General features: G+C 40.3%; 3 protein-coding genes across 16 annotated transcripts in view; 2 read left to right on the top strand and 1 right to left on the bottom strand.

Annotated features, from left to right (window-relative positions):
• Window positions 1-10655, top strand: part of ATP2C1 (ATPase secretory pathway Ca2+ transporting 1) — a 170703-nt gene extending 160048 nt beyond the window's left edge. For both annotated transcript variants that reach the window (XM_019436247.2, XM_019436239.2), the window contains exon 28: window positions 10077-10655. In XM_019436247.2, the coding sequence (XP_019291792.1) occupies window positions 10077-10148 (72 nt within the window). In that variant the 3' untranslated portion in view covers window positions 10149-10655. The remainder of the gene's footprint in view (window positions 1-10076) is intronic.
• On the bottom strand, window positions 7711-21245 carry ASTE1 (asteroid homolog 1). 4 transcript variants are annotated; one of them, XM_019436279.2, is made up of 6 exons: window positions 21056-21167; window positions 19999-20121; window positions 18536-19857; window positions 12136-12346; window positions 10107-10302; window positions 7711-8334 (listed from the first exon to the last, which is right to left on the bottom strand). In XM_019436279.2, exons 3-6 carry the CDS (start codon window positions 19838-19840, stop codon window positions 8004-8006), a joined length of 2043 nt encoding a protein of 680 aa, XP_019291824.2. In that variant the 5' UTR covers window positions 19841-19857; window positions 19999-20121; window positions 21056-21167; the 3' UTR covers window positions 7711-8003. The 4 variants fall into 4 exon arrangements, with proteins under 4 accessions (XP_019291824.2, XP_019291831.2, XP_019291806.2 ...); XM_019436286.2 differs by lacking the exon at window positions 19999-20121 and having other exon boundaries at window positions 21146-21245; XM_019436261.2 differs by lacking the exon at window positions 19999-20121.
• Window positions 21246-21455: 210 nt separating this feature from the next.
• NEK11 (NIMA related kinase 11) overlaps window positions 21456-23439 on the top strand; it is a 287681-nt gene continuing 285697 nt past the window's right edge. For 4 of the 10 annotated variants that reach the window (XM_053903812.1, XM_053903815.1, XM_053903813.1 and 1 more), the window contains exon 1: window positions 21456-21591. The gene's annotated coding sequence lies outside the window, so the exon portion shown is untranslated. The remainder of the gene's footprint in view (window positions 21592-23439) is intronic. The other 6 variants (XM_053903810.1, XM_053903811.1, XM_019436317.2 and 3 more) reach the window with 3 other exon arrangements.

Here is a 23439-nt window from a genome sequence, read left to right as displayed (position 1 = left end):
TTTTTAGAAAGCATTAAAAATTCAAGTCCAAGCCTCTAGACTGATAAATCTAGACAGAAATTTGATATAATCTTCCTCCTCATTCAAAGTAAGTTTAAGTGGTGAAGTTTGGGGAGGAAAATAAAAAATGATTTGAGCCATCAGTTTTGCTCTTTATAAATTCTTTTCTGACCTAAACCTGGTAGTGCTCCTGAGTATTTGCGAGTGTGGTACCTGCCTGCATTTGTACAGCTGCCCCAGGTAGACAGTGTTTCATGTGCAGAACACTGAACATACCTGACCTTGCTGTTTCTTTCCCTTTTGGTTGGAATCTAGCCAAATTGACAAATATTCTGGGCAAAGGACCACATTTCTGTGCTGGTCCCATGGCTGTTAGACCTGGCAGAACTGCCTTTCGTATCAAAATCAGGGTTGCCCCATCACCATTATTTCTTCAGCAATAATTGAATTGTTCTAACCCTTTGGGTAGAAACCGTATCTCACAGTCTTAACAGCACATAGTGCCAGAAATTGGTCGAGTGGTTCTGCATGAGCCTGGAGGTCCATTTTGTGTTCCAAGTATTTCTAGCTTTTAACTGTAAACAAAGTGTGCTTTTTTTTTTTTTTTTAAATACAGTGCTTTTTTAAAAAATACTAATCTACTCAACTACATTAAAAACAATTTTCTATTAAGGCCTTCCTATGATAAGTATGCCGAAGTGCTTGTTAGTTGAATAGTAACAATTTGGTGCCATCTTATGGTCATAAAGAAAATACTGTAATGCCTTGACCATTTGTTCTTTTTCATCAAGTCTGCATTTTAAAAGCACAATATGAAACAACTTATGAGTCTGCCAAAATACTATCTTTGGAGCTATTTATACAGACCCCAACCAAATAGATGATTGTAAAAAATGTTTGCTTGATAGGAAAGCATGACAGACTTTATATTTAAGCATTATTAGATCAATTGTAGGGAGTTATAATTGAATATATTTTCATGTTTCTCATATTCATCAATATGGTTATATAATAGGATTGCCTTAGAATTTATGACCATCTTTATATAGGGAGCAGGTCTGGATGGCCCATGAATTAGCCAGTGTGTTACAAATTAGGGAAACAGTTTATTTTAATCTTTGCCTAAGTCACCCACATGGGCTGTTGATTTAGTTTGGAGTTGACAAACTAAATCAGTCTGCTGTTGGATTTGTAAGTAAAGTTTTATTGGAACACAGTTTTATACATTCATTTATGCATTATTTATCACTGCTTTATGCTACAACAGAAGTGAGTAGTTGTAACAGAGACCATATGGCTCACTAAACCTAGAGTATTTACTTTCCGGCCCTTTATAGAAAAAGGCTGCCTATTCATATAGATATTCAAAAAGAGGCAAATAGGCCTATGCACTGCATTCATTGGACTAGCAAGGAAGTGGCGTCAATTTTCTCTACCTTCTAACCTCTAACAGGATATTATCTCTGGGATGGATGAACTTGATAGCAAATTTGATGTTACTGACTCCTCTGAGTCTCCATCAAGGCTCCTATGTGGAGGAAGTCAGAGTCTTAGTCTGTTCTCAGAACATCATCATCAACAGGGAGGAAGTGCCCACTGTAATCAGTCCCACCTCAGCACCAAGGCTCCTTGTTCTTATGATGATTGGGTAGAAAGTTCTGATCTGTTGTCCCATCTGAGTTGTGCTCTTCATCACACACACAAGTGGGGACTTCCTTCTCATTGGTTGTTTCTTCCTAACACATACACAGAAACAAGCTTAATTTGAGTAGACTTTTGTATATCATCCTGCTAGGGAAGATGAATTTTATTAATGGTAGAAACCAAAATATCCTTGTCAGCGCAGTATTAGAGGAAAATGCACACTCTCATTTTCTCAGAACAGAATGTTCCAAACCAAAATATACTTGCATAGTATTTATCATATTTTGAAGGTAAAATTATAATATTTCTTAGTGGATTCCTCCGAAAGGTCAGACTTACCACATTGTGAAATAGATTATGGTTATTATAATAGGGTCAGTTTCTTTAGTTCGTCTTTTAAAACACAGTTCATACATCTTATAGCTTGAAGGGCTATAGTACTTTGTGATTGGAAACTTAGTTTGTGGACATCACCATTCTCAGATTTCAACAACAAAGGCTCCCACCCCACCCCCATTTTTACCTCTTGTTTTCCGTAGTTTCTTGGGACAAGATAAGGCAACATCAGAATCTTGCTCTCTCTTTTTTTTTTTTTAATGTTTTTATTTATTTTTGAGACAGAGAGAGAGCATGAGCAGGGGAGGGGCAGAGAAAGAGGTAGACACAGAATCTAAAGCAGGCTCCAGGCTCTGAGCTGTCAACACAGAGCCTAATGCGAGGCTCGAACTCATGGACTGTGAGATCATGACCTGAGCTGAAGTCGGATGCTTAACCGACTGAGCCACCCAGGCGCCCCCAGAATCTTGCTCTCTTGATGCCATCCTTCCTAGAGGCATCAACTACTGCCTCTCTCTGATCATAAAATAGCACAACATATTCACTGGGGGTGTTTTTACATAGAGGAGGAGGAAAATAGTTTATAATCTCAACACCCAAAGACTTTAAAGTAGGTTTCAGACATAGATCCAGCTGCCCAGCAGATGTTTTCACTTAAGCGCCTAAAACTTAACGTATCCACAACAGAACCCCTGGCTCCCTAATTCCCAACTACACCTCACCCTACACAAATGAATCACAACTGGATAGGAAATAGGAAAACAGAGAGGTTCCTGCCAGTATTTTATGAAGGCACAAAAATGTTGTATAACCATAGCAATTTTAGCATAATAATTTTACCATATAATTTATAGCATTTCTCATTGACACATTTATTTATTTTTTATTTTTATTAAAAAAAAATTTTTTTAAGGTTTTTAAATTTATTTTTGAGACAGAGAGAGACAGAGCATGAGCAGGGGAGGAGCAGAGAGAGAGCGAGACACAGAAACTGAAGCAGGCTCCAGGCTCTGAGCTGTCAGCACAGAGCCCGACGTGGGGCTCGAACCCACCAACTGCGAGATCATGACCTGAGCTGAAGTCGGACTCCCAACCGACTGAGCCACCCAGGCACCCCTCATTGATACATTTATAAACACCGTTTTTTCAGAGTGATGTTAGTAAGTATTCACTCAAAAAAGCTCCCACATCAGAGCAAGTTCTTCTAAAGGTGGATTAATCCACATATAACCCCTCCGTATCATTGAATATAGTTTATTATTCTGTATCCATGTTAGCAAGCATTGAGACACTGGAAAGGAGACTTTCTGTTTTCCCTATCAACATCCTTTGATTTATCCCCCCATAATGTGTAACACACATGAATCAGACAGAAGTTACGGGGAGGGTAATGCCCAGATCGACATACAGCAGTTTTCCTGGAAGAAACAGCACCTCAGTTCATCCTCCAAAAAGCACCAATTATATGAAAAAACACAGTGGAAAAGATTTCCTAATCTTGTATGCTAGATCATATTGGCTCAATTTTTTCACAGTCAAATGTTTCAGTCTTCTAAATTATCAAAATTCCAATATTAATACATTCTGATCAGTTTTTTGTTTTTTGTTTTTTGTTTTTACAAAAATATTCCTAGGTGTTTCCTGATCCTGACGACAGTGAATTATATTGTACAAAGAAATCTCCCAACTGTCTCCCAAAATCATAATGAGAAAATTATTTGTTAAAATATGTATATGTGTATATGTATGTGTGTATACATATATGTACACATATAAATATTGAGAGAATGATTTATCTATTTTAACCAGATATCTAAAATGTTATCAAGACTAGGTAGGAATAAAAGTGATTGCATGTGTATTATAACACATTCCTGTGAAGTTTGATTTTTCTTTCTGAAAACTAGATCCTATGAAACAAGCTAGAAATTCTTTTCCATGTATTACCTCATTCATCTATTTTCCCCTCTTAACAGACTGATACATGGCCTGGTGCAGTCATGCCTTTGAATTTTAAAACATTCTTCCTCAGCATGAGGTCCTCATCTTAGAATTTTTATAGTTGAATGAACTTGAATTTTAGCATATTTCAGACCTGGAGAGAAATGCCAAAGCAGCTTACCGTTTTATTCAGAAAGCTGTTGCTGAAAGTGGGGAGGCATCTTTTTAATAATCTTTATAAAATAAATAGTATTTAATTTCAAGTAGATACAAGGTGCAGAATCATTTTCAGCTGTCTTGACTGAAATGCATCAATGTAAGACATGCAGTAAATACCAAGTACCCTATGTCCACCTCACTAAAAATACAAGGTCACTATATTTGGAGTCTGGTACTAAAAGGACAGAGTTTGTCCTTTTAGGGAAGTGAAATTGCTTCTCTTGGTCTTGGAGGTGACTGCTTTCCAGGGCTCCTCTGGGTTCATGGTGTGCCAGCCAGCTAAGTACCATGTACTAGGGAGTGGTGGTACCCAGTGAAGTCTGGAAATCTCACTGAGAGGGGGAAACTGACTTTGGCCTCCTTAGGATTATGGGGTAAGGCATATCTGCTATTCATTTTTTTCTGTCTTTACACATAGTTTTAAAACCGAGTATATTTCAAATTCGGTTTCAAAAGCAATATAGAAAATTCCTCGATAGCAAGAAAAAAGCGCAGGAAGGGCACAAATACCCATAGGGATCGTTGTTCCTTCTGGTCTTTCCCCCCTGTTTTCTGAGGTTGAGTGAGCTTGGCTGCTTATTCACATTCTCTTGGCACTTCTCTTTTTAGTTTGGCTTCAGCCTGACATCTCTGCTGAAGTTGCTGTTTTCATGTTCTTGCCCTTCTCACCATATTTGATAGTGGTGACCTCCTTGCCTCTGCAGAATTTCTGCCATTATCTCTGGCAGCCATTGGTCTCATGGTGGTGATCTTTCTGCTCAGCCCTCTCTCACTCCTGCCCAGAGCCCTTGCTTTGCTGTTGGTTTTCTTGTGTGGATGTAACAATAATGGCTATCATTTACTACTGTTGTTAGTGTCAGGCACTGTGCTTAGTAATTTAAAAGTACATGTCATTTTATCTTTATGTGACACTTGAAAGTATTCTGATCCCCATTTTATAGATAGGGTAACTGAGGCATAATTCTTCATTTATTTTATGCACAGAGGAAGAAAAGATAATTCCAAGATCTTTCTAGCTATAAAGGTCTTTATCTTCTAAAATTATAATTAATTTGAATTATAAATACAAACTTAAATCTTAAAATTAATTTGAATTTTTTGTCATGATCAATCATCATGAAATGCCTTTAGGGTTTATATTTACAGGATACATACATTAAACTTTCTAGGTCTAGGTATCTTAAAAAGGGGTTGTACCAATAAAGTTGAAGTATAATTTTATCACAACTAGACACAGAACATGGTTATATTATAGTGTTTTTCTTCCAACTTTACTCCTAAGATTTACTCATTTAAAAAAGCTGTCCAGAGTTCCTTTCATACTTAAACTGGTAACTGAAGACTTACATTTCCAAAGCCTCGGGTGAGCTTTGATTAGCTAGAATTGAATCAGAAAGAGCAAGACCTAAAGACATGATTAAAAACAGGGAACAAATTTTCCAAGTGGAATGTGGAATGTATAACATTCTGCTTCTGCAGAGGTGTTTCCATTGCCCCTGCATCTCCTCTGAATTACATCCCTGTCTCTTAAAGCCAAGCTCAGAAGCCAAAGCTGAGAATCTTGTGACTTAACCTCTCCTCATCCTGGTGACTCCTGTCTCTTTATCGTAGCATTCAGTTTCACTTTGCCATTTTGTAGTTGACAGATTGCTTCATAAAATGTTCTTGTTATTTCATTGTATGTTGTCTCACCAAACAGCTTGCACAAGCATGACTTTGGGGATCAGGTTCTATATCGTATTTCTTTGGTAAACCCCTCAGATACCCTGTGGAGTGCTTATGACCTCTCATTTCATACACCCAAGATAAGATATATAATGGGGTGGGGTAACGCCTTAATTCTCAGAGAGTAAGAGTCGATGGACATTATTAGATTTTAACTCCTTTACTGGAAGGCTAGGTGGATAATTTTAAGTAAATGGCCCTGATTATAATGGCTAGAGAAGGGAACCTGACTTCTTATGTCTACTGAAGGAGGGCCCCTTTGCTTGAAAAACTCCTTTTAATGAAAGAAAAAGATGAATGATATAATTGACTTGTAATTAAACTCTGTAGCCTATACACTGTTTGGTTGGGTGCCTATCAAACCATTTATTTGCCAAAGTGGAGGTAGAAATAGTCTTTCATGCAAGGTTGGTCGTTTGCAAAGGCAGGGTTGATGATAAAGCCAGGAAATAGGACATTCATACTGGTCTAACTTCCAGATTGGCCCCCACTGCAGGAATCAAGAAAAAGAATTTTGATACAACAAAGGACTTAATATGCTTGTAATTACTTAGATGTGCCTAGATCTAGTTGTTGGAAAAACATGTATCAATAATAGAGCATATGACTGCTTTTTTGATTATCCTGTGAAGAATCAGCTCTTTAGAGACATAAAAACCACCTTAGTACAGAGCCCCATGCACTCCTCCTAAAGTAAACAAAAGTTTTATTTCAAGAACTCTTTATTTGAAACAGAAGCCAGTCTTTAGGGTTGAAAACTTTAGGAACAAATAAGACTGTGTTTTTGTCTTTTATAAATGGCTAAAGCCAGCAAACACTTGGAAAGTGTGTATAGAACACTGGCTGATGCTAGGCGTACTCCCCTAAGAGTATGGTTCTCACTAGGGAAGTGGAAAGACTTGTTTGCCAGATGTTAGGAACTGAATATAGGCCTGTTCAACATGGCAGCTTAAAACTGTGTTTAGGGTTCTTACTGATGGAATGTACCCAGTGAGACAGTACAGAAGAAAGGAAAAACACAATTTGTATGCATAGAAATAAAATAAAGGTTGGGAATACACCTTCAGATCTCTAGATCTTGCCCAATTAGATTGATTCCACTTGCTTGTTTATTTTCAAGTTCTTTATTTGGAACTGGCCAGCACTTTCCCAATTCTATTGGTAGTTGTAATTTTAGCAGCCTCTAGTGTGTTCCAGAGCGGTGCCTTTCAAAGTCTTTTGACTGCAATCCACAGTAAGAAATACATTTTGTACAACCATTTAATATATGATATGCATGCCTAATGATTTCCACTTAAAAAATACTGGTTATGACTCATTGGTTTCATATCCCATTAATAGGTCAATAATTGCAGTATAAAAAAATGGCCTAAGATTCTGGTATTGCTGCATATATCACTAATATTTTAATTTCTTCATAGTGTTTCCTCCTTCTCCTCTAGATCTAGGAGCTCAGGATGCTATTTCTTAATTTGTTGGAGCCATTACAATTTCAACTTCTGCTTTAAAACCTGGAGCATATAAAGTATTGCTCAAGCCTGCCATGGGTCTCATTTTCCTAGTACTAAAGGTGTTTACCTTCTGTCTGGCATCCTCAACTTCTCTCTTCTAAGGCTCAGATCTTTCAGCATAAAGGATGAAGAGGAAACATTTGGGAAAAAAATGTTTTGAAATGATAATAACCCAGCTTCTGCTTATGGGAAATAATTGAAGCAGAACTTATATTCTTTTTGAAAACATAGCTGGCTGAGTTGCTGCAATGTAAAGGCTATAGACTTATTAACTTCCTAAAACGGAATGAGAAGTACAAACATGCTTTCAAGTGTGTTTAAGAAAATACAGAAGTTTCTTAAATCAGATTGTATTTATTAAAAACAGAATACAAAATACCCTCATATTCAAAGATCGCCTCTTAGAGTGTTTATCCCCTAACAGATTAGTTGTAAAGAAAAAAGTTAATCATTTGAAGGGAAGTAATCAAAGTTTTAAGAATTACACATCTGGGGGTGCCTGGCTGGCTCAGTCAGTAGAGCATCTGGGACTCTTGATCCCAGGGTTGTGAGTTCAAGCCCCACATTAGGTGTGCAGCCTACTTTAAAAAAAAAAGAAAAAATTGTACATCTTGTTGCAGACCGAGTTTATTCAAGCTCTGAGAGCTCAATATGTTCTTCCAAGTTTTCAACCGTTAGTAGCCCAAACCGATTGCTTCCCTCGTACCAGCATTTAGTGTCTGAGGTGGTTCCCACTCTGTTCTTTGACCAGCTGGTACCGTGTTTCTTGTGCCTTTTTTTTTTTGAATTTGATTTACCCTTTGGTAGGAATAATTCGGCAGAGGCATATGACCTTGTGGCATTGAACAGATGTTCATAAAGTTGCTTCGCCTCAGGGCACATGCTCAGGAGACTTTCTACAGAAGTCGATGTTAGCAGTTGTCGGCACAGTCCGTGTACCAGGCTTCCACTGTATAGTCTGTCTCAAGGGAGAGGAAAAGAGTGTTGTTAAAGCATACGTTCAGTGGAGAACTTTGCTCGTTAACATGGCTTTAATAAATGCAGCTAAACACTTAGCTCTTCAATACAATTAGTACTAAAATTACTTAAAAACCTGTTCCTTGAAGGAAGGAACTGAGTTGTTAGTACAAATTTGGCTGGTGATATTTAAAAACTCTTTGTCAGCAAATGAGATAGATGCCTGCTGGTTCTGCAACCAGCTGAAAGTTGAGCAGGCCTCTTACCACTTCAAAGAAAAGGAATTAAAAATGTCTGATAAACCAGATGGGCAGTCTGCTGAAATATGAGAAAATTTAGTGGCATTGTTTGCAAGCTCACTGATTCACTTGCACTGAGAATCTACTGCAGGAATGTAAGATGTGGTTAACTGGAAGCCACAAATTTAATACATAACTCACTGCCAGAGTTGATCAACTGGTGCCTTAGCAACTAGTGCAGAACCATCATTTAATCAGTGTAAGACCATCATTTAAAAAGCTTTAGTAAAGCTGAGATGCAAAAACAGTCCTGCTGAAATCATTATGAAGAGAACTGTTTGGTCTTGTTTTTTCCCCTGTTTTGTCGTAAAGGGATTTGTGGTAGCTAGAGAGGATCCAGTCTAGAATGACCTCAATTATTTAATGAAAGGCACAAAAAAGACAAATAAAAATAAATAAATAAAAAGGAAAGGCATAAAGAATCCATAGGTCAAAGGCTAGTTAATCTTATTGGGTAGAAGGTTCTAGGGTTGACTCAGATTATCAGGTCCAGAGATGTATTAACACTATTTACTGCTAGGAAGCTTTATACCTTAAAACACTTAAAAGTCACACCAGCAGATTTTATATGCCTCCAAACATACATCATTCTTTTATTTGACAAACATTTGAGTTTTTCCTAAATGCTAGGCACTGGGGCTACAAAAGTAAATAGCTAAGTGCCTTCCTCACAGAGCTTCCATTCAAGTGGAGAGAGACAAAGTGTATCTCCAATCTCCACTCCATTTGCTAACAATCTCCCCTTTATTCTTCCTCTCTCCCTCCCTCTGGGATCTCCTAGATGTCCAATCCACTGAACGTAGTACCCACACCCTACTGCTATCCTTTCTTTCTTACCAGCTTAAACTCCATACTCAAACATGATAATCCCTTCCTGGCATACAGGCTGCCTCTCCCTTCTTCATACTCACCTGGCAAAATAAAAACCCTAAATAAAGTCCACTTAAGTGTCTAGGAGTCATCTTACTAGAATAAAAGCTCCGTGACGGCAGAGATTAAAAAGAAATATTTTGTTCACTACACCCTACCACAGAGTAGGCATTTAATAAATATTTGAACAAGTATATGAACAGTATGCCACGTGTTAAGAAATGCAATTACAAAAATCCAAAAGAGTAATAGGACTACAGTGACTGGAAGTAGAGAGTAATATTCCAGGAGGATAATCAGAAAGAGGCTTTATAAAGTGATACTTGATCAAAGGGCTGAGAGAAATGAAGGAAAGAGTTCTATCTTACCAACAACTGCCTCTTTTTTTACTTTAAGGGACTGGCTTTTTAATCTTTGATCTAATCATGGCAATTTTCTTTGGGAATATCGACAAAAATTTATATGTTTCCAGCTCTTCAGCTATAATAGCGATCCAAGACCAATTATACTAAGATTAATTTTTAGAAATTTATTTGCTTTAAGTATAAATAAAAGTATTTACTTCTGTGTGCAGCCATCTGAACTAGTTTCCCGTGGTGCTTACCGAGTTAGGTCTGGTTCCGGGAGAGGAGCGGACAGCAGCTGATTGAGATACATCCCCATCTGCAGACAGCACTGCCACTGACAGAAGATGTGAGCTGTGTCTAAGTCCAGTCTCGTGCCCGGCCGTGTCTGCTCCTTCACTCTCTGGAACTCTTCATACAACATCCTAGCACCATCCTCCCGCAGACCTTCCTTATCTAGACAAAGAAACAACCTGAGGGCAGTATTTCCAAAAACACTGTATAGCTTGTAATTTTCTCTCTCTATAAAACTTTGAATTCCATAAAGAAAAAAATTAGTTTAAATAACCAAAATGCTTTTCTCTTCTGGCTCTTTACTATTTTAACGTCAATGTAAAAGCCTTGCTGTATACATTGAAATATTTATACTGAAATGCCTTTTTAATGACAACCTAACTTCATTCAACCCTAAATTATTTTTTTCCTTAAAATAGTATCTCTGACTTAAAATACATCTGCTTCTGAACTCTCCAAACCCAAATTCTGTCTCTCTGAAAAATACAAATTACTATTAAATATCCTTCTCTTCACTGTTCTCGTTCACTAAGTTTCCTTCCATGGAGACCCGCCCCTTGCTATAGTGCACTTACACAGCCTGTGTTCAAAGCACACTTTAACCTCTGCTTTATGGGAGGAAAACAGAAGCATGACTGACTCGAGAATATGGTAAATCATCTACTTCACATAGCGGAGGTTAAGAGGCAAGAAGCAACAAGCCTAGGCAATGAGGAGTGCTGTTTGCGTTCAGCTGTAAGCTCCTGCAGGTTTGAGTAGGGGCGCGCAAAATGATATTGGACCAACTTGAAAGTAATAAAAAGGAGGCCCACCTTTTACCCATTAGCGAGCAGCAAGGCACTGAGCCTGCCTGGGTGCAGGGTCCACAATTCCTAAAAGAAAAGAAACAGACCCTTGACGTGCCCCTTCTGTTGGACTCAGGTAAAAAGTTAACAGGCTTGTGCTCTGAGAATGTTCTTAAACTACAGTTACTATTCAATGGGTGGAAATACCCTAAAGTTGTGTTTTCACTAGTGGCGTTAACTCATTCATTTGGCTCTTAGAAGAAGAGTCGCTTCTGACAACTATTCTCACACTTGGGGTGTCCTGGAGTCTGTACCAGTTCACTCTTTCCTTTAATGTGTTTTAAAAAGTAAACTCCAGTGTAGCACTGTCCAACAGAACTCTCAGCAATGACGGAAGTGTTTTGTGTCTCTGCTGTCCAATTCAGTAGCCTCTAGCCATATGTGGCTACTGAGCACTTCAAATGTGGCCAAGTCAAGAAGCTGAAGTTTTCATTTAAAGAGCCCCACGTGGCTAGTGGCCATTAGATTAGATATCAGACAGCACTGTTCTGGGTGTGGTGATTGTTATATGTGTTTAGATAAGGAGTTACAGCATTCATAATCTTTTAAAGGGAATAATTCTATTAAAGAATTGAAGTGCTCCAAGACATGAGCATTTATTTCACCTGATACTTACATGCAGCTGAAACTACCTTAAAGGGTATTTCTCTAACAGAAAAAAAAGTTACTATTTCTGTCATCACTAACACACTAATTGAAACTTACAGTGGAGAAAAAGTAAAACAACAGCACAAGCACGAATATTTCCTGTGGCTGTAGGAATTCAGAAGCTTTACCGATGGACAATTTTACATAAATTTCTAGTGATGATCTTGCCACTGTATTGATGCTCGGGAATAGGGATAGGGTACATGGAGTCCAGAATGTAACTGGCACGTTACACATGCACACTTCGCGTGGGACGAGGCAGTAGCAGCATACCTTCACTGCTGTGCCCTTGGAGTCAAGCACTCCAGCACTGAGCCTGGCACACAGAGGTGCTCAAAAACATCTGCCAGTGAATGAATGATATTTTGGTGGCTCCACCCCTAAGTTCTGAATACAACCGATGGGAGTAAACAACGAAGAATATTTTTGTTTGTTTCTTTAAACTTGCAATTATATGCAAGCAGTGTGCAAAACTTTACTCCTGGAATTTCCAGATACCTACCAGGGCTGTTGATTATGACATGCAAGGGCCCCATCAGCATCCCTAGCAGTAAGGCCTGCAGGTGATGTAGCTTTGCCTTGGCCTCTGTGTGCTGCAACCAGTAGCAACTGACTGAAACGAGCAACTTCAATGAAGAAGGGATTGGCTCCAGGATGGTCTGTTTCACCTTCAGGGTTTCTAACAGAAGTATCTGCCTTTTGGCCAAGGAGAGCTGAAAATACATACCGAACATCCCGCAAGTTACTTTGCGGAATGTCTCTCCCCCCACCCCCCCCCCCCCCAAGTATAAAGAGACTTTAGTGCAGATGAATTGCTCTGTCAGTTTCTTACCTTCCTGTGGAAAGAAAGAAATTAGCCACACTCAAAGCATTTAAAACACTGGGTGCTTAATAATATGGTTGAATGGATATATTGTGTACTCCCACTACACGGCCCTTGCTCATGTCACTCCACCCTCCATGTAGGCTGGTGAACATATTCAGTGCATGTCACTTGGGAAGCTTAAAAATTTCAGTCCTCCGGTCCCACACCCTGAATTTTGATTCAGTAAATGTGAGACCAACCAAGGAATCTGCATTTTAACTATTCTGCGTTGAGAGACAAAGATCTATACTCAACCCTATTCTTAACTGCCAGTGACTACAGAGGCCCTACCTTCTTCACGATGCCATTTCTGATCACCTCTGGAAGGCAAACTTAGATTATATGCACTCTCTGTGGCATATCATACAGCCTTCTATTTGTTTGGGTCTTGTCTCATGTCCCTACCCAGTTGAATGTTTTATTTTGTTTTTTTGTTTTCCTACACAGGGATTGTTCCAGGGTGGCTGCTTGTAGGTGAGAGGTATATTCAAGGGAGATGGGAATATTTAAGGACTACCTGCATTGTGCTTGCACTAACTCACCCCACTCACTTCTACTCCATGCGTTAGAGTACACTTCAAATAAAAGGGAGTTAACAGCTATGAGGGGTTTGGGCTTCCTAAAATAACTTTACCTTAATGAATCTTAAGAACCATAAGGACCTTCTAGGTCACACACTTAAACAAATAAGGAAATTTGTACTATTAACAGGGCACCTTCAGGAGGACTTTACCATCAAACTTGAAGAAAGAAAAAACTGGTGTTCCTAGTGTCTGCATGCAGCCAGAAAAGGATTTCTTTCTTAACTTTATGTAAGGATGAGACACATTTTTCAGTACCTAAAACCTAGTTTGTAGTCAAATCAGTGTGTTGACAGCTGGGATATGGACATGGCAACCTGAAACAAAACATCATAATTGATAAAATAGTTTAACCATCGATGCATGAAAGCATTAAATATAATTTATACAACTCATTTTAAACTTCTGATACTGTGATAAAACTTTTTTTTTTTTTGAGAGCATGAGTGTGGGGGGCGGGTAGGCAGAGACAGTGAGAGGGGGAGACAGAATCTTAAGTAGGCTCCGTGCTGTTGGCACAGAGCCCAACATGGGGCTCAAACCCACAAAGCCTTGTGATCATGATCTGAGCGGACTCAGAGTTGGACGCTTAACTGAGCTGAACGACAGTATCACCCCGATACTGTGATAAACTTTTTAAAATTGAAATATGCAAGATGCTTTACAGTCTAAGCAATCACTCTTACAGGAAATAACAAGTACTTAAAACATGATCTCAACTGGTAGGAAAATACACCAAGTAAAGCTAAGAAAATACAATGAATTCTTTTCTGACATATAATGCTTAAATTATTGAATTGTCTACAATTCAATTACAAATTACAATTTTTATGAACAAAGTAGGGTTTGGGCTTCGACTTTAGAAATGTTCTGTCTCTCATTAACTGTACAGCATTCAACGGGCAAGTTTCTGAGCTTTTCTACCGTCAGTCTGATTATCTGTAAATGGGCATTACAATGAATTACACAAGATGTTTCATGGAACCCACCAGTTCTTAGCCCCTTCCAAAAGAGGAATGACTCTGCTTACAGCCCTTAAATTTGGTTAGGTTTTAGCCCAGTGACAACTTCCCCTTACCCCAGAGGGGAAGGAAAGCACAAGCCGGTAGAAGAAGATCCCACAGAGAAGCAGAGACATCCAGAGAGAGGCTGGTTTGTGGCGCTTACTCCCAAAGAAAGACCCACTTGCATCTCTGCTTATAATTAGCCTCTCATTGGTTAACCTGAATGGATCTCTATCCACTGCAGCTAATAACCAAATGAAAACCCTATCCTATGTGGTTACTGTGAGAAATAAGTATAAAGTTGCTATTACAAACCGTTGGCACAAAGCAGATAAAGTATTATTACTGCCTCATGTTAAGAAAAACAAAATGACTAGAGAACTATCACAAGATTTTTCTTATACCTGCATTTGTCTTTGGAATCACATTTTGTACTTGATACCATTTCGAATTATCCTGGGCTATAGGCGCCTGGGTGGCTCAGTCGGTTTAGCGTCTGACTGTTGATTTTGGCTCAGGTCGTGATCTCATGGTTCGTGCTTTAAGCTCCACGTTGGGGTCCAGGCTGACGGCATGGAGTCTGCTTCGGATTCTCTCCCTCTGCCCCTCCCCCACTCATATCTTCTCTCTCTCTCTCTCTCTCTCAAAGAAAAAAAAAAAAAAAAAGAATTGGGGGTGCCTGAGTGGTTTAGTTGGTTGAGTGGTACAACTCTTGATTTCAGCTCAGGTCATGATCTCATGGTTAGTGAATTCGAGACCTGCGTCAGGCTCTGTGTTGACAGTGTAGAGCCTGCTTGGGATTCTCTCACTGTCCCTCTATCTCTGCCTCTCTCCTGCTCTCAAAAATAAATAAGAAAAAAGAATTATCATGGGCTAATTAGAGCTAGCAACACTGAGCTAAGTACAGGATTGATTAGTTTATGCCTAGGAAAAGCTGAAAGATACGACCACAAAGAAAGTGAACCAGAATTTCACCCTACTTTGAATACAGGTAAGTGATGAGAACACTTGTCATCTCCACTTAGCAAAGAGTATAATCAGCATGTTACACTCATTGACTCAGCTGGATTTTCTTTCATATGAGGGAAAAAGTGCCTTGATCCTATGTTGCACCATACACAAAAAAAATCAATTGTAGATAGACTGTAGATCTAAATATGAAAGACAAAAAAACTGTCATGACCTTGGAGTAGGTAATAATTTTTTAAGTAGGTTTTAGAAGTGATAGCTATAAATAATAAAAATTTAAATTGGACTCTATTTAAAGATTCTGTTCATCAAAACATACTCCAGTGAAAAGACAACCTACACTATGCAAGAGTCTGCTCACAATACATATTATTTGACAAAGGACACATATATACAAATAAGCAAAAAGCCAACAGAAAAATGGGCAAAAGACCTTGAACAAGAAACTTCTATAACAGAGTATCCATGTGTCCAATGGATACATAAAAGGTGCTCACATAAGTCATCAGAGAAATACAAATTAACACCCACCAAATTGGTTAAAATGATGCCACTATCCATCAGAATAGCTAAAAAAAAAAAATTTTTTTTAAGGATAAAAAAATACCAGGTGTCAGCAAGGGTGTAAAGTAGAGAGAAACTTTCATAAGCTGCTGGTGGGAATACTAAATGGTTAAACCACCTTGCAAGACCATTTGGCAACATATCTTGCAAACTAAACATGCATATCCCACGACCTAGCAATTCCACTCTTAGTAGTATCTGCAACAGATAGAGTATCCATATTTTCAAGAAACGATGTGCACTAGCATGTTCATAGCACTATTCATAATTGCCCCAAACTGCAAACTACCCAAATGCCCATCACCTGCAACATGGAAAGATCAATTGTGGTAAATTTCCACAATGTGGTAACATACGGCAGTGAGAAACAAGTGATCTGCAGCTACTCACAGTGATCTAAACCTCACGAACTTTGAATAAAAGAAGCTAGATGAAAGGATTCACATTATAGGATTCCATATCTATAAAAATATAAAAAACAGTTAAAACTATTCAGTGTTATTACAGGTCCGGATAGTGATTACAGGGGGGTGGGAGAGGGGGGTACTGGAAATGGACCCTAATGGGAAAGCTGCTGGGATGCTGATAATGAGTCTTCATCTGGACATTGTTTACATGGAAGTGTCAAGTTGGTGACAATTCATCAAGCTCTACAACTCATCTGTGTACTTCGCTGTGTGTTCGTACTCAGGGAGGAAGACTTTTCGGAGTGATGCATACGTTCGTTATTTTAATTGCAAGGATGGATTCACAGACGTAAACATACATCAAACTCATCAAAGTGCACACTTTAAACATGGGCCCTTCACTGTACATCGTTTTTCAATAGAGCCATAAAAAGTTTTAGAAAAACTCTCCACAGCACCATTTATGTTGTGAGGAGAAATGTAATTGCAACAAAACGTCACCCTTTAGAATTCTGCTAATTTCAATTTTATTGCTGTGGGTAAAGTTTTAAACAAATCCCTTCTGTTTGGAATTTGACTTATGCTCAACTTTCTAGTTCTGAAACCCTAGAAATGTGATAAAGTTAGCTGTGTTACTTGGCATGGTAAAAAGGACTCTTGTAAAACTGCATCTAGATTTGAACTGTAAATGAACCATAAACACCAGATGGGGACATCGTATCATGGGGCTTCTCTGAGTGCAGTGACTTGTAATTAGGCACAGCCCTTGAGGGGCATAGCTCGGAAACTATGTTTATGGAATTGTTAGAAGAAAGGAGTGGGGAAGGAGGCCAGTGAGACTTTTTCTTTCTTAAGTGAGATATAATTCACATATTGTAACATTCACCCTTTCAAGGTGATTTTAGTATATTTATAAGCTTGTGCAACCATCACTAATTCCAGGACATTTGGCACCCCAAAAAGAAACCCTGTTCCCCCTTAGTAGTCATTCCCCATTGCCAAGGAGAGAAACCTGTTCCCCTTAGTAGTCATTCCCCATTGCCAAGGAGGCTCTGGTACCCAGCTAATATGGATGTCATTTCCTCCTGCCTGAGCTGGTACTAATGGGGAGACTAGAGAGGTTATTCTCTGTTCAGCACCGTAGGCCAGGGATTGGCATTACTGACATTTTGGGCTGGATAATTCCTTGTTGTGGGCAGCTGTCCTGTGCATTTTAAGATGTTTAGCAGCATTCTTGGCCTCTCCCACTAGAGGCCAGTAGCAACACCCTCCCCCCCTCCAACCACCTAGGAAGTGATAATCAAAAGTGTCTCCAGACATTGCCAAATGCCCCCCGGGGAAGGGGGGGCAGGGTAAGGGGACAAAATCACCCCAGTGGAGAACCAGTGGTGTAGACTGTTCCAAAAAACTCTCACAGGAAAGAAAAGCTTCATTCAAACCTGCTGGGAAGCAATGGTTGCTATCCTGTATCCTTGAGTAGACTGGTACCAGGAGTGGTCTGTGACAGTCTCATGAATCGGAGTATTAGTTGGATTTAAGAAAACTCCGAATAGGGGTGCCTGAATGGTTCAGTCAGTTGAGCGCCCAACTTTTGATTTCAGCTCAGGTCAATGACCCCAGGATCATGGGATCGAGCCCCATGTCAGGCTCTGCATTGAACATGGAGCCTGCTTGGAATTCTCTCTCTCCTCTGCCCCTCTTTCTGCTCGCGCTCTCTCTCAAAAAACAAACAAATGAAAACAAAAGAAAAAACTCCAAATAGGCCCTGCAATTGGTATTATAAATTTATCTGCATTTAATCTGTACATTTAATTGTGTTAGTCTAAGCAGTTTCATATATATTTGCAATTTTCAATATATTTATGTAAACAAAAAAATAAACGCTTGGATCCATAATTTTTTTTTTTACCTTCAAAAGGGGGTTGGTCTGAGTGTTACTCAGGTTTAAACAACACTGAATTAGGCAAAGAATCATGTTTTCAATATCAAAGTAATCATCATGAGGCCATAAACCTAATGCCTAAAAAAACAGGTCCTCATAGATAAAATGAAAATTAAGACCCAAGCATATTAATCTTATTAGTTGAAATCTGATGCAGTCTAAGATATCAGCTACGCCTATGACAAATGCCTACCAACGCACACTGTTATTGTAGCTCAGAATTTTTTCCTTTGCCTTTTTTTTTTTTAAAGGCACACACCCCCAATTTATGAATAGCTAGTGTCAACAGAGTAGTAGTAATAACTGCACAGATAACACAGTCTACTGAAGTAGAGTGGAAATGGCAGATCGGGAGCTAAAAGACCTACGATTGGGTCCTAGCACTGCACCTCTCTGGCTGAGGTATCACACACTCACCTATTTTGAGTCCTAGCTTTCTCAGCTACGAACCGGGCGGGGGGAGTAGCAACCAACCTCATTTGGTTACATTACGAGAGATAATATACATGAAAGCACATTTTAACCCATGAAGTACTTTACAAAAATGACATTAGTGTTACAAACGCTTACCTCAGTCAATTTGCTTAAGTCAGAATAATCCTTGGGCAGTTCTACTGCATTAACAATTGATGTCTTGATATTTTTATTAATCCTTTCCACTTCGCTGAAAGCTGGAGGCTGAGAAGGCAACGCATTCCAGGACACATTTTCCAGATGTGGGGAAGCATTCAAAAGAAGCCCATAGATGATTTGACGGATGGGCAGAGATATTCTGTGGGCATTTGGTTGCTGCATATTTTCCACCTGTGTGTGCAGAATGGTCCGTCTAAGCACCAAAGCGTCGCTGATGAAAGGAGATAGCTGGCCTTTGGCCAATGCCACTAATACCCATTCTGGTAAATCCAGATTCAAGGCGGCAGGACAGGCATAAGTACCATACTGGAAGAAGTCCTGCAACTTCACCTGGGATTGCTGGTATTCTTCCATGGAACAGCAGAGAATTTCCTTCACATTTTCTCGATCCTTTTTTGGGAGATATTTCAGAACGTTATCTAGTGCTTCGGTAGGGTTGGCAAAATGAGATAACCAATTCAGAAGTCCCAAAACTCGGTGGTGTCTCCTCCCCTTTGAACTGGTAGCTCCAAGAGGCAGACGGACTTTACTTAAGAATGTGTCCATGATGGGTAGATTGATATGATCATTTCCACACAGCACCGCAAAGAGAGGTAAGAGAGCTTTATTCATATTGCTGAAGTGACGGCAGAGTGCGTCAATGGAAAAGCATTTGGCAGGGATATAGCAGTCTTGTGTGCCTTTGATAGTGCTCACATTTCTCCACTGAAAGCTATTCAGTGGGCAAAACCCAGTTTTTAGGTCAAAAATGCAAAAGTCACTATCCGACGATAACACAGGGCAATTCCAATGATTAGCCAGTGTCATAATGTCCCGATCTGCTTCTGAAAAGCACTGGACAAAACACACCTGTAGCTTGATTAAAACCTGTATGAACACTTCCCGGATGAGTAAGGGACACACATACCCACCCCCACCAACAGAAAGGGAATGAGCCATCTGGATCTTCTCTCTGGCTCGATCCTTTAAAGTTTTAAGCTTTTTATCTGAAATGTCACATCCTCCGTCTAACACAACATATGGACAGATATTACAGGCAAACAGTGATTCAAAGAATTTTTGTACAACATCTGCAAAAGAGTCATAGTCCCCTCCATATCGAAGTTCCAAGTTTGAGTTGAAGCAAAGCCGGTGGAAGAGAGCATAGCCGTCAATGACAATTTTTGTGTCCCGCACCTTCAAATCAGTGAAGAACTCATTACTATGATCTTCTACAAAACTCATTAGTCCTCGGATACCCATGATGACTGAAGAACTGCCTAATTAAAACAACGGAACACACTTTCAATTGGTGCTCTTTACTGGGGACCAAGTTATCATTCCCAGCACCACAAACCAACAGCAAATGTCACGAACAGCTCTTTAACCAATATATTAGGTATCAGCATCTCAATTCTTACCTAGATGCTCAGGCACCACCGGCTAGCTAAGTGCATTTTCATTCTCTTTTGCTTTCCCCGTATGTTACAAGGCACAAGTGCAATGGTGTCATGGACTTTAACCTATGGATAGAGACGGGGGCTCTAAAAGAGAATCCATTAAAGTCCATTACCGACAGACTAATAGAGACTACTGTGGACTTTGATATTGAGATAGATAACCGTCACCGTCTTCCAACAAAGAATATTTTTGTGGGGTCAAGGTAAAACGTCTTAAGCTATAAAAATGATACCCTCCTCGATCTCATAATTAATAAATCAGGGAGCACAAGGCTTCAGTTAACTAAAGTGTGTAGGGTCAATGATACGGATCCAGTTTTTCTTTACTGACAATCAGGGTCTGGGAATTTCTTTTAGGCCTTGGCTTGTGGTCCCATCTTAATTGGCAATGTTTTGAGTAAGGATAATTACTGCTTCATGCCTGGAAGAACTTAAAACTCTCCAGTCTCACCTTAACCAGAGGCTCTTTTCATCTTCTCATCTTTGCATTATCTGGCTCAGTACCAAGAATATCGTTCCCCATCTGGCTACCTGAAGTCATACGGTGTGTATTACTAGTGTTTCCTTTGGCCTCACGCTCCAATATGGCTCAGCATGGCATGGTTACCGATTCTGTCTTTATTTAAAATAATGAGATTTTGTCAATCATGTATTTCTTTTGCATTATTTTTGACGTTTAAATACACTGCATTAAAATATATGTATCTGGATTACAGACTTCTGGGGCACCTCTTTGCATTCTGCACCCAACTCAATTCACCCCGGTTTTGGCCCTTCCTTATCCAGTATAGTAGTCATTTATTTATAAGTGGGTCTTGTGAAATACATGCGAACAGAGGGAGGCCGTGTCAACTCATCCTAAACTAATTACAGGACCTTGCAATAGCTGTTGAACAAATGCTGGCTGGATGGGAGAAAGGCGCACAAAACGTTTGCTGTAAGTCGTCAAACACAGGCTTCATACATCACGCCACCCCAGCCCTCACAACCCGCTACCCGGACCAGCGGCAGAGCCCACCTGCACGGTCCTCCCAGAGGACCAGCCCCTCCACTAAAAGACTGCAGGAGCCAAGGGAGTCCTGGCAACGCCTGCACGTGAGAGTCCAACCTCAAGAGCGGGAACCGGAAGCCTCCGCGTATGACGTCACTGGGAAGCTCGGTTCCATGAAGCCAGTGGTGCCACACCGCGCCGGGGGAACAGGTGCTCCCGGGCCCGGAGACGTCAGGTCGCTAAGGAAGGCCGGGAAGTAATCTCCGAAATGGCCGCGGTCATGTTAGTGAAGCCAGGCGGGTCGGGCCTCTTCCCCTTTCCCCGCCCATTTGGGTCGGTGCACACTTCCGCCTCGGGGACCGGCTCTGTGCCGCCTCGCCCCGGCTTCCCAGCATGCCTCACGCTGTCTCCCCGGCAACGGTCCCCAACAACCTTGCCGGGAGGCCCTGGAGCTCCGCGGTGCTGTTGCGCCTACGAGGGACCTGCCCAACGTACGTCCCAATTACGGGTGGGACTGTGGGCCTGCCCCGGCGCCGCCGCTCCTGCGCCCTCGACAGCGAAAGGTATGCGAAAGGCAAAGGGCGCTCCTCCGGGCGTGCCGGGCTCCCCAAAGCCGGGGAAGGTGATGGCGTCGGGCTGCCCCAGCCAAGATGCGCATCCCTGGGCCTCCATGCCCACGACCTCTTCACTCCCCTCAGCTCCTTTCCTCCCGGATCTGCTCCAGTCTCCGGAGAATAACGGTTGCCGGCGCCTCCTCGAAATATGTTAACCCGCTTTGCGAAAGTGTAATTTTTTTTTTTTTTTAAAGAAGTTGAGGCAAGGAATGTTAAACTTAAGGTTAAAGTTTACCTTTAAGGTTAGCGTTGTACTTTAGCAGAATCTGGTGTCAAATCTGCTTCCTCTCATTTCAGGGAGGAGAACTATTTGACTTCAACCTATGATAAACACTCCTTCTCATGTCTTTTGTCTAAGGGTCAGTTGCACAAGGAGGTAATCTCACCTTTATACGGTTCCCATCCAACTTTCTAAATCTCTTTCCTCCTCGCGCCACGCACACTCCCCCCCGCCCCCCCCTTGGGCAACAGTCGGTCGGCTGGACACTTGTTTGCCCTGAAAAAATTTATTGAACACCTACTAGATGACAGGCGCCAAAGAGAGATAAAGAAGTGTGTCCCTGGCGCTCAAGTTCATTCACAACCTTCGTTGAGGGGGTCGCGAGGGAACGTTGACAAGAGAACAGGTTGTTCTGGAATCTAGACAGCCCTCTGCCTACTAGGGTAGCTCTGTGTTTGAAGAGAGACTAATGGAGTCGACGGTCTAAAGGTGGCCTGGGGAAGGGGGCGCGCGGGCTGAGTCTGGGAGGTTGGGCCAAAGGAAACTCTGTGGCCCAGGCCAGACTGCTTAGACGTTGCTGGGTTTAAAAGCTCATTTACAAATAGGAGCCACTGGGAAATTGGACTTTCAGAACCATTCTGTCTCTCACTAAACAGGGACCTTCATCTTACCTCTAAAATAAGGAGAATTACTGGGTGATTTGAAGGGTCCTTTTCAGTTGAAAAAGCTGTTAAGTCCATACATTTATCTTAACAGCTTAATTTGGCCAGAAAGTATCACTTTTATGGGAGCACAGAAAGCAAATAAAATACACATCTGGAGGCCTGCTCTCCAGTTGTTTTTTTCAGTAGTAGACTTCACTAGTATTTTCTGTGATCTTGATAATCTGACATAATTTTTTATTTATTCAGGGATTTTGAGGTATAGGCACCAGCTCTGAAGTTCTAACCCAATGTTAATGTTGTTTCAGTATTCTCATGAGACACAGCCGCAAGATAATTTGGTTTCTTTCTTTTCCTTTTTTTTTTTTTTTTTAAGATTTTATTTCTAACTAATCTCCACGCCCAGTGTGGGGCTCAAACCCACAACCCTGAGATCAAAAGTGACATGCTGTACTGATGAGCCAGCCAAGCACCTCTCTCTGTCTCTTTTTTTTTTTTAAAGCTGGTTACTAGAATACTTCTGACTGCCATCAGGTAAAACTGAACTGATTAATGCATTATTTCAAGAAGAAAAATGCTGTAAATGGACATTTACCATTTATATTCTATTCTGAGGATTTTTGTAATTGCCACCATCATGTGAAGCCTGTTGGTCATATTCCCCAAAACACAGATAACATCTTGTTTTATCATTATACACAAGCAGTTTTTGTCTTACAGCTTTGGAATAGTTGCATATGGAAACTTGACTCCAAGGCATAGACAGTCTTCAATTTAAAATCATATTTTCATAGATTTAAAACAAAACCCAGTCTTCATCATTACTAAAGACATTTACATTTTGATGAAATAGAAATGACTTTACTGGGCACACACTCATATGGAATAGCCCTACTTTTCATAATCCTGCTATGC

This window comes from Panthera pardus, unplaced genomic scaffold (assembly GCF_024362965.1).
Source record: "Panthera pardus isolate Hobbes unplaced genomic scaffold, ASM2436296v1 HiC_scaffold_16, whole genome shotgun sequence".
Classification (NCBI taxonomy): Eukaryota; Metazoa; Chordata; class Mammalia; order Carnivora; family Felidae; genus Panthera; species Panthera pardus.
The sequence above is the reverse complement of the archived record's forward strand: the minus strand, read 5'-3'. Positions and strand labels throughout refer to the sequence as shown.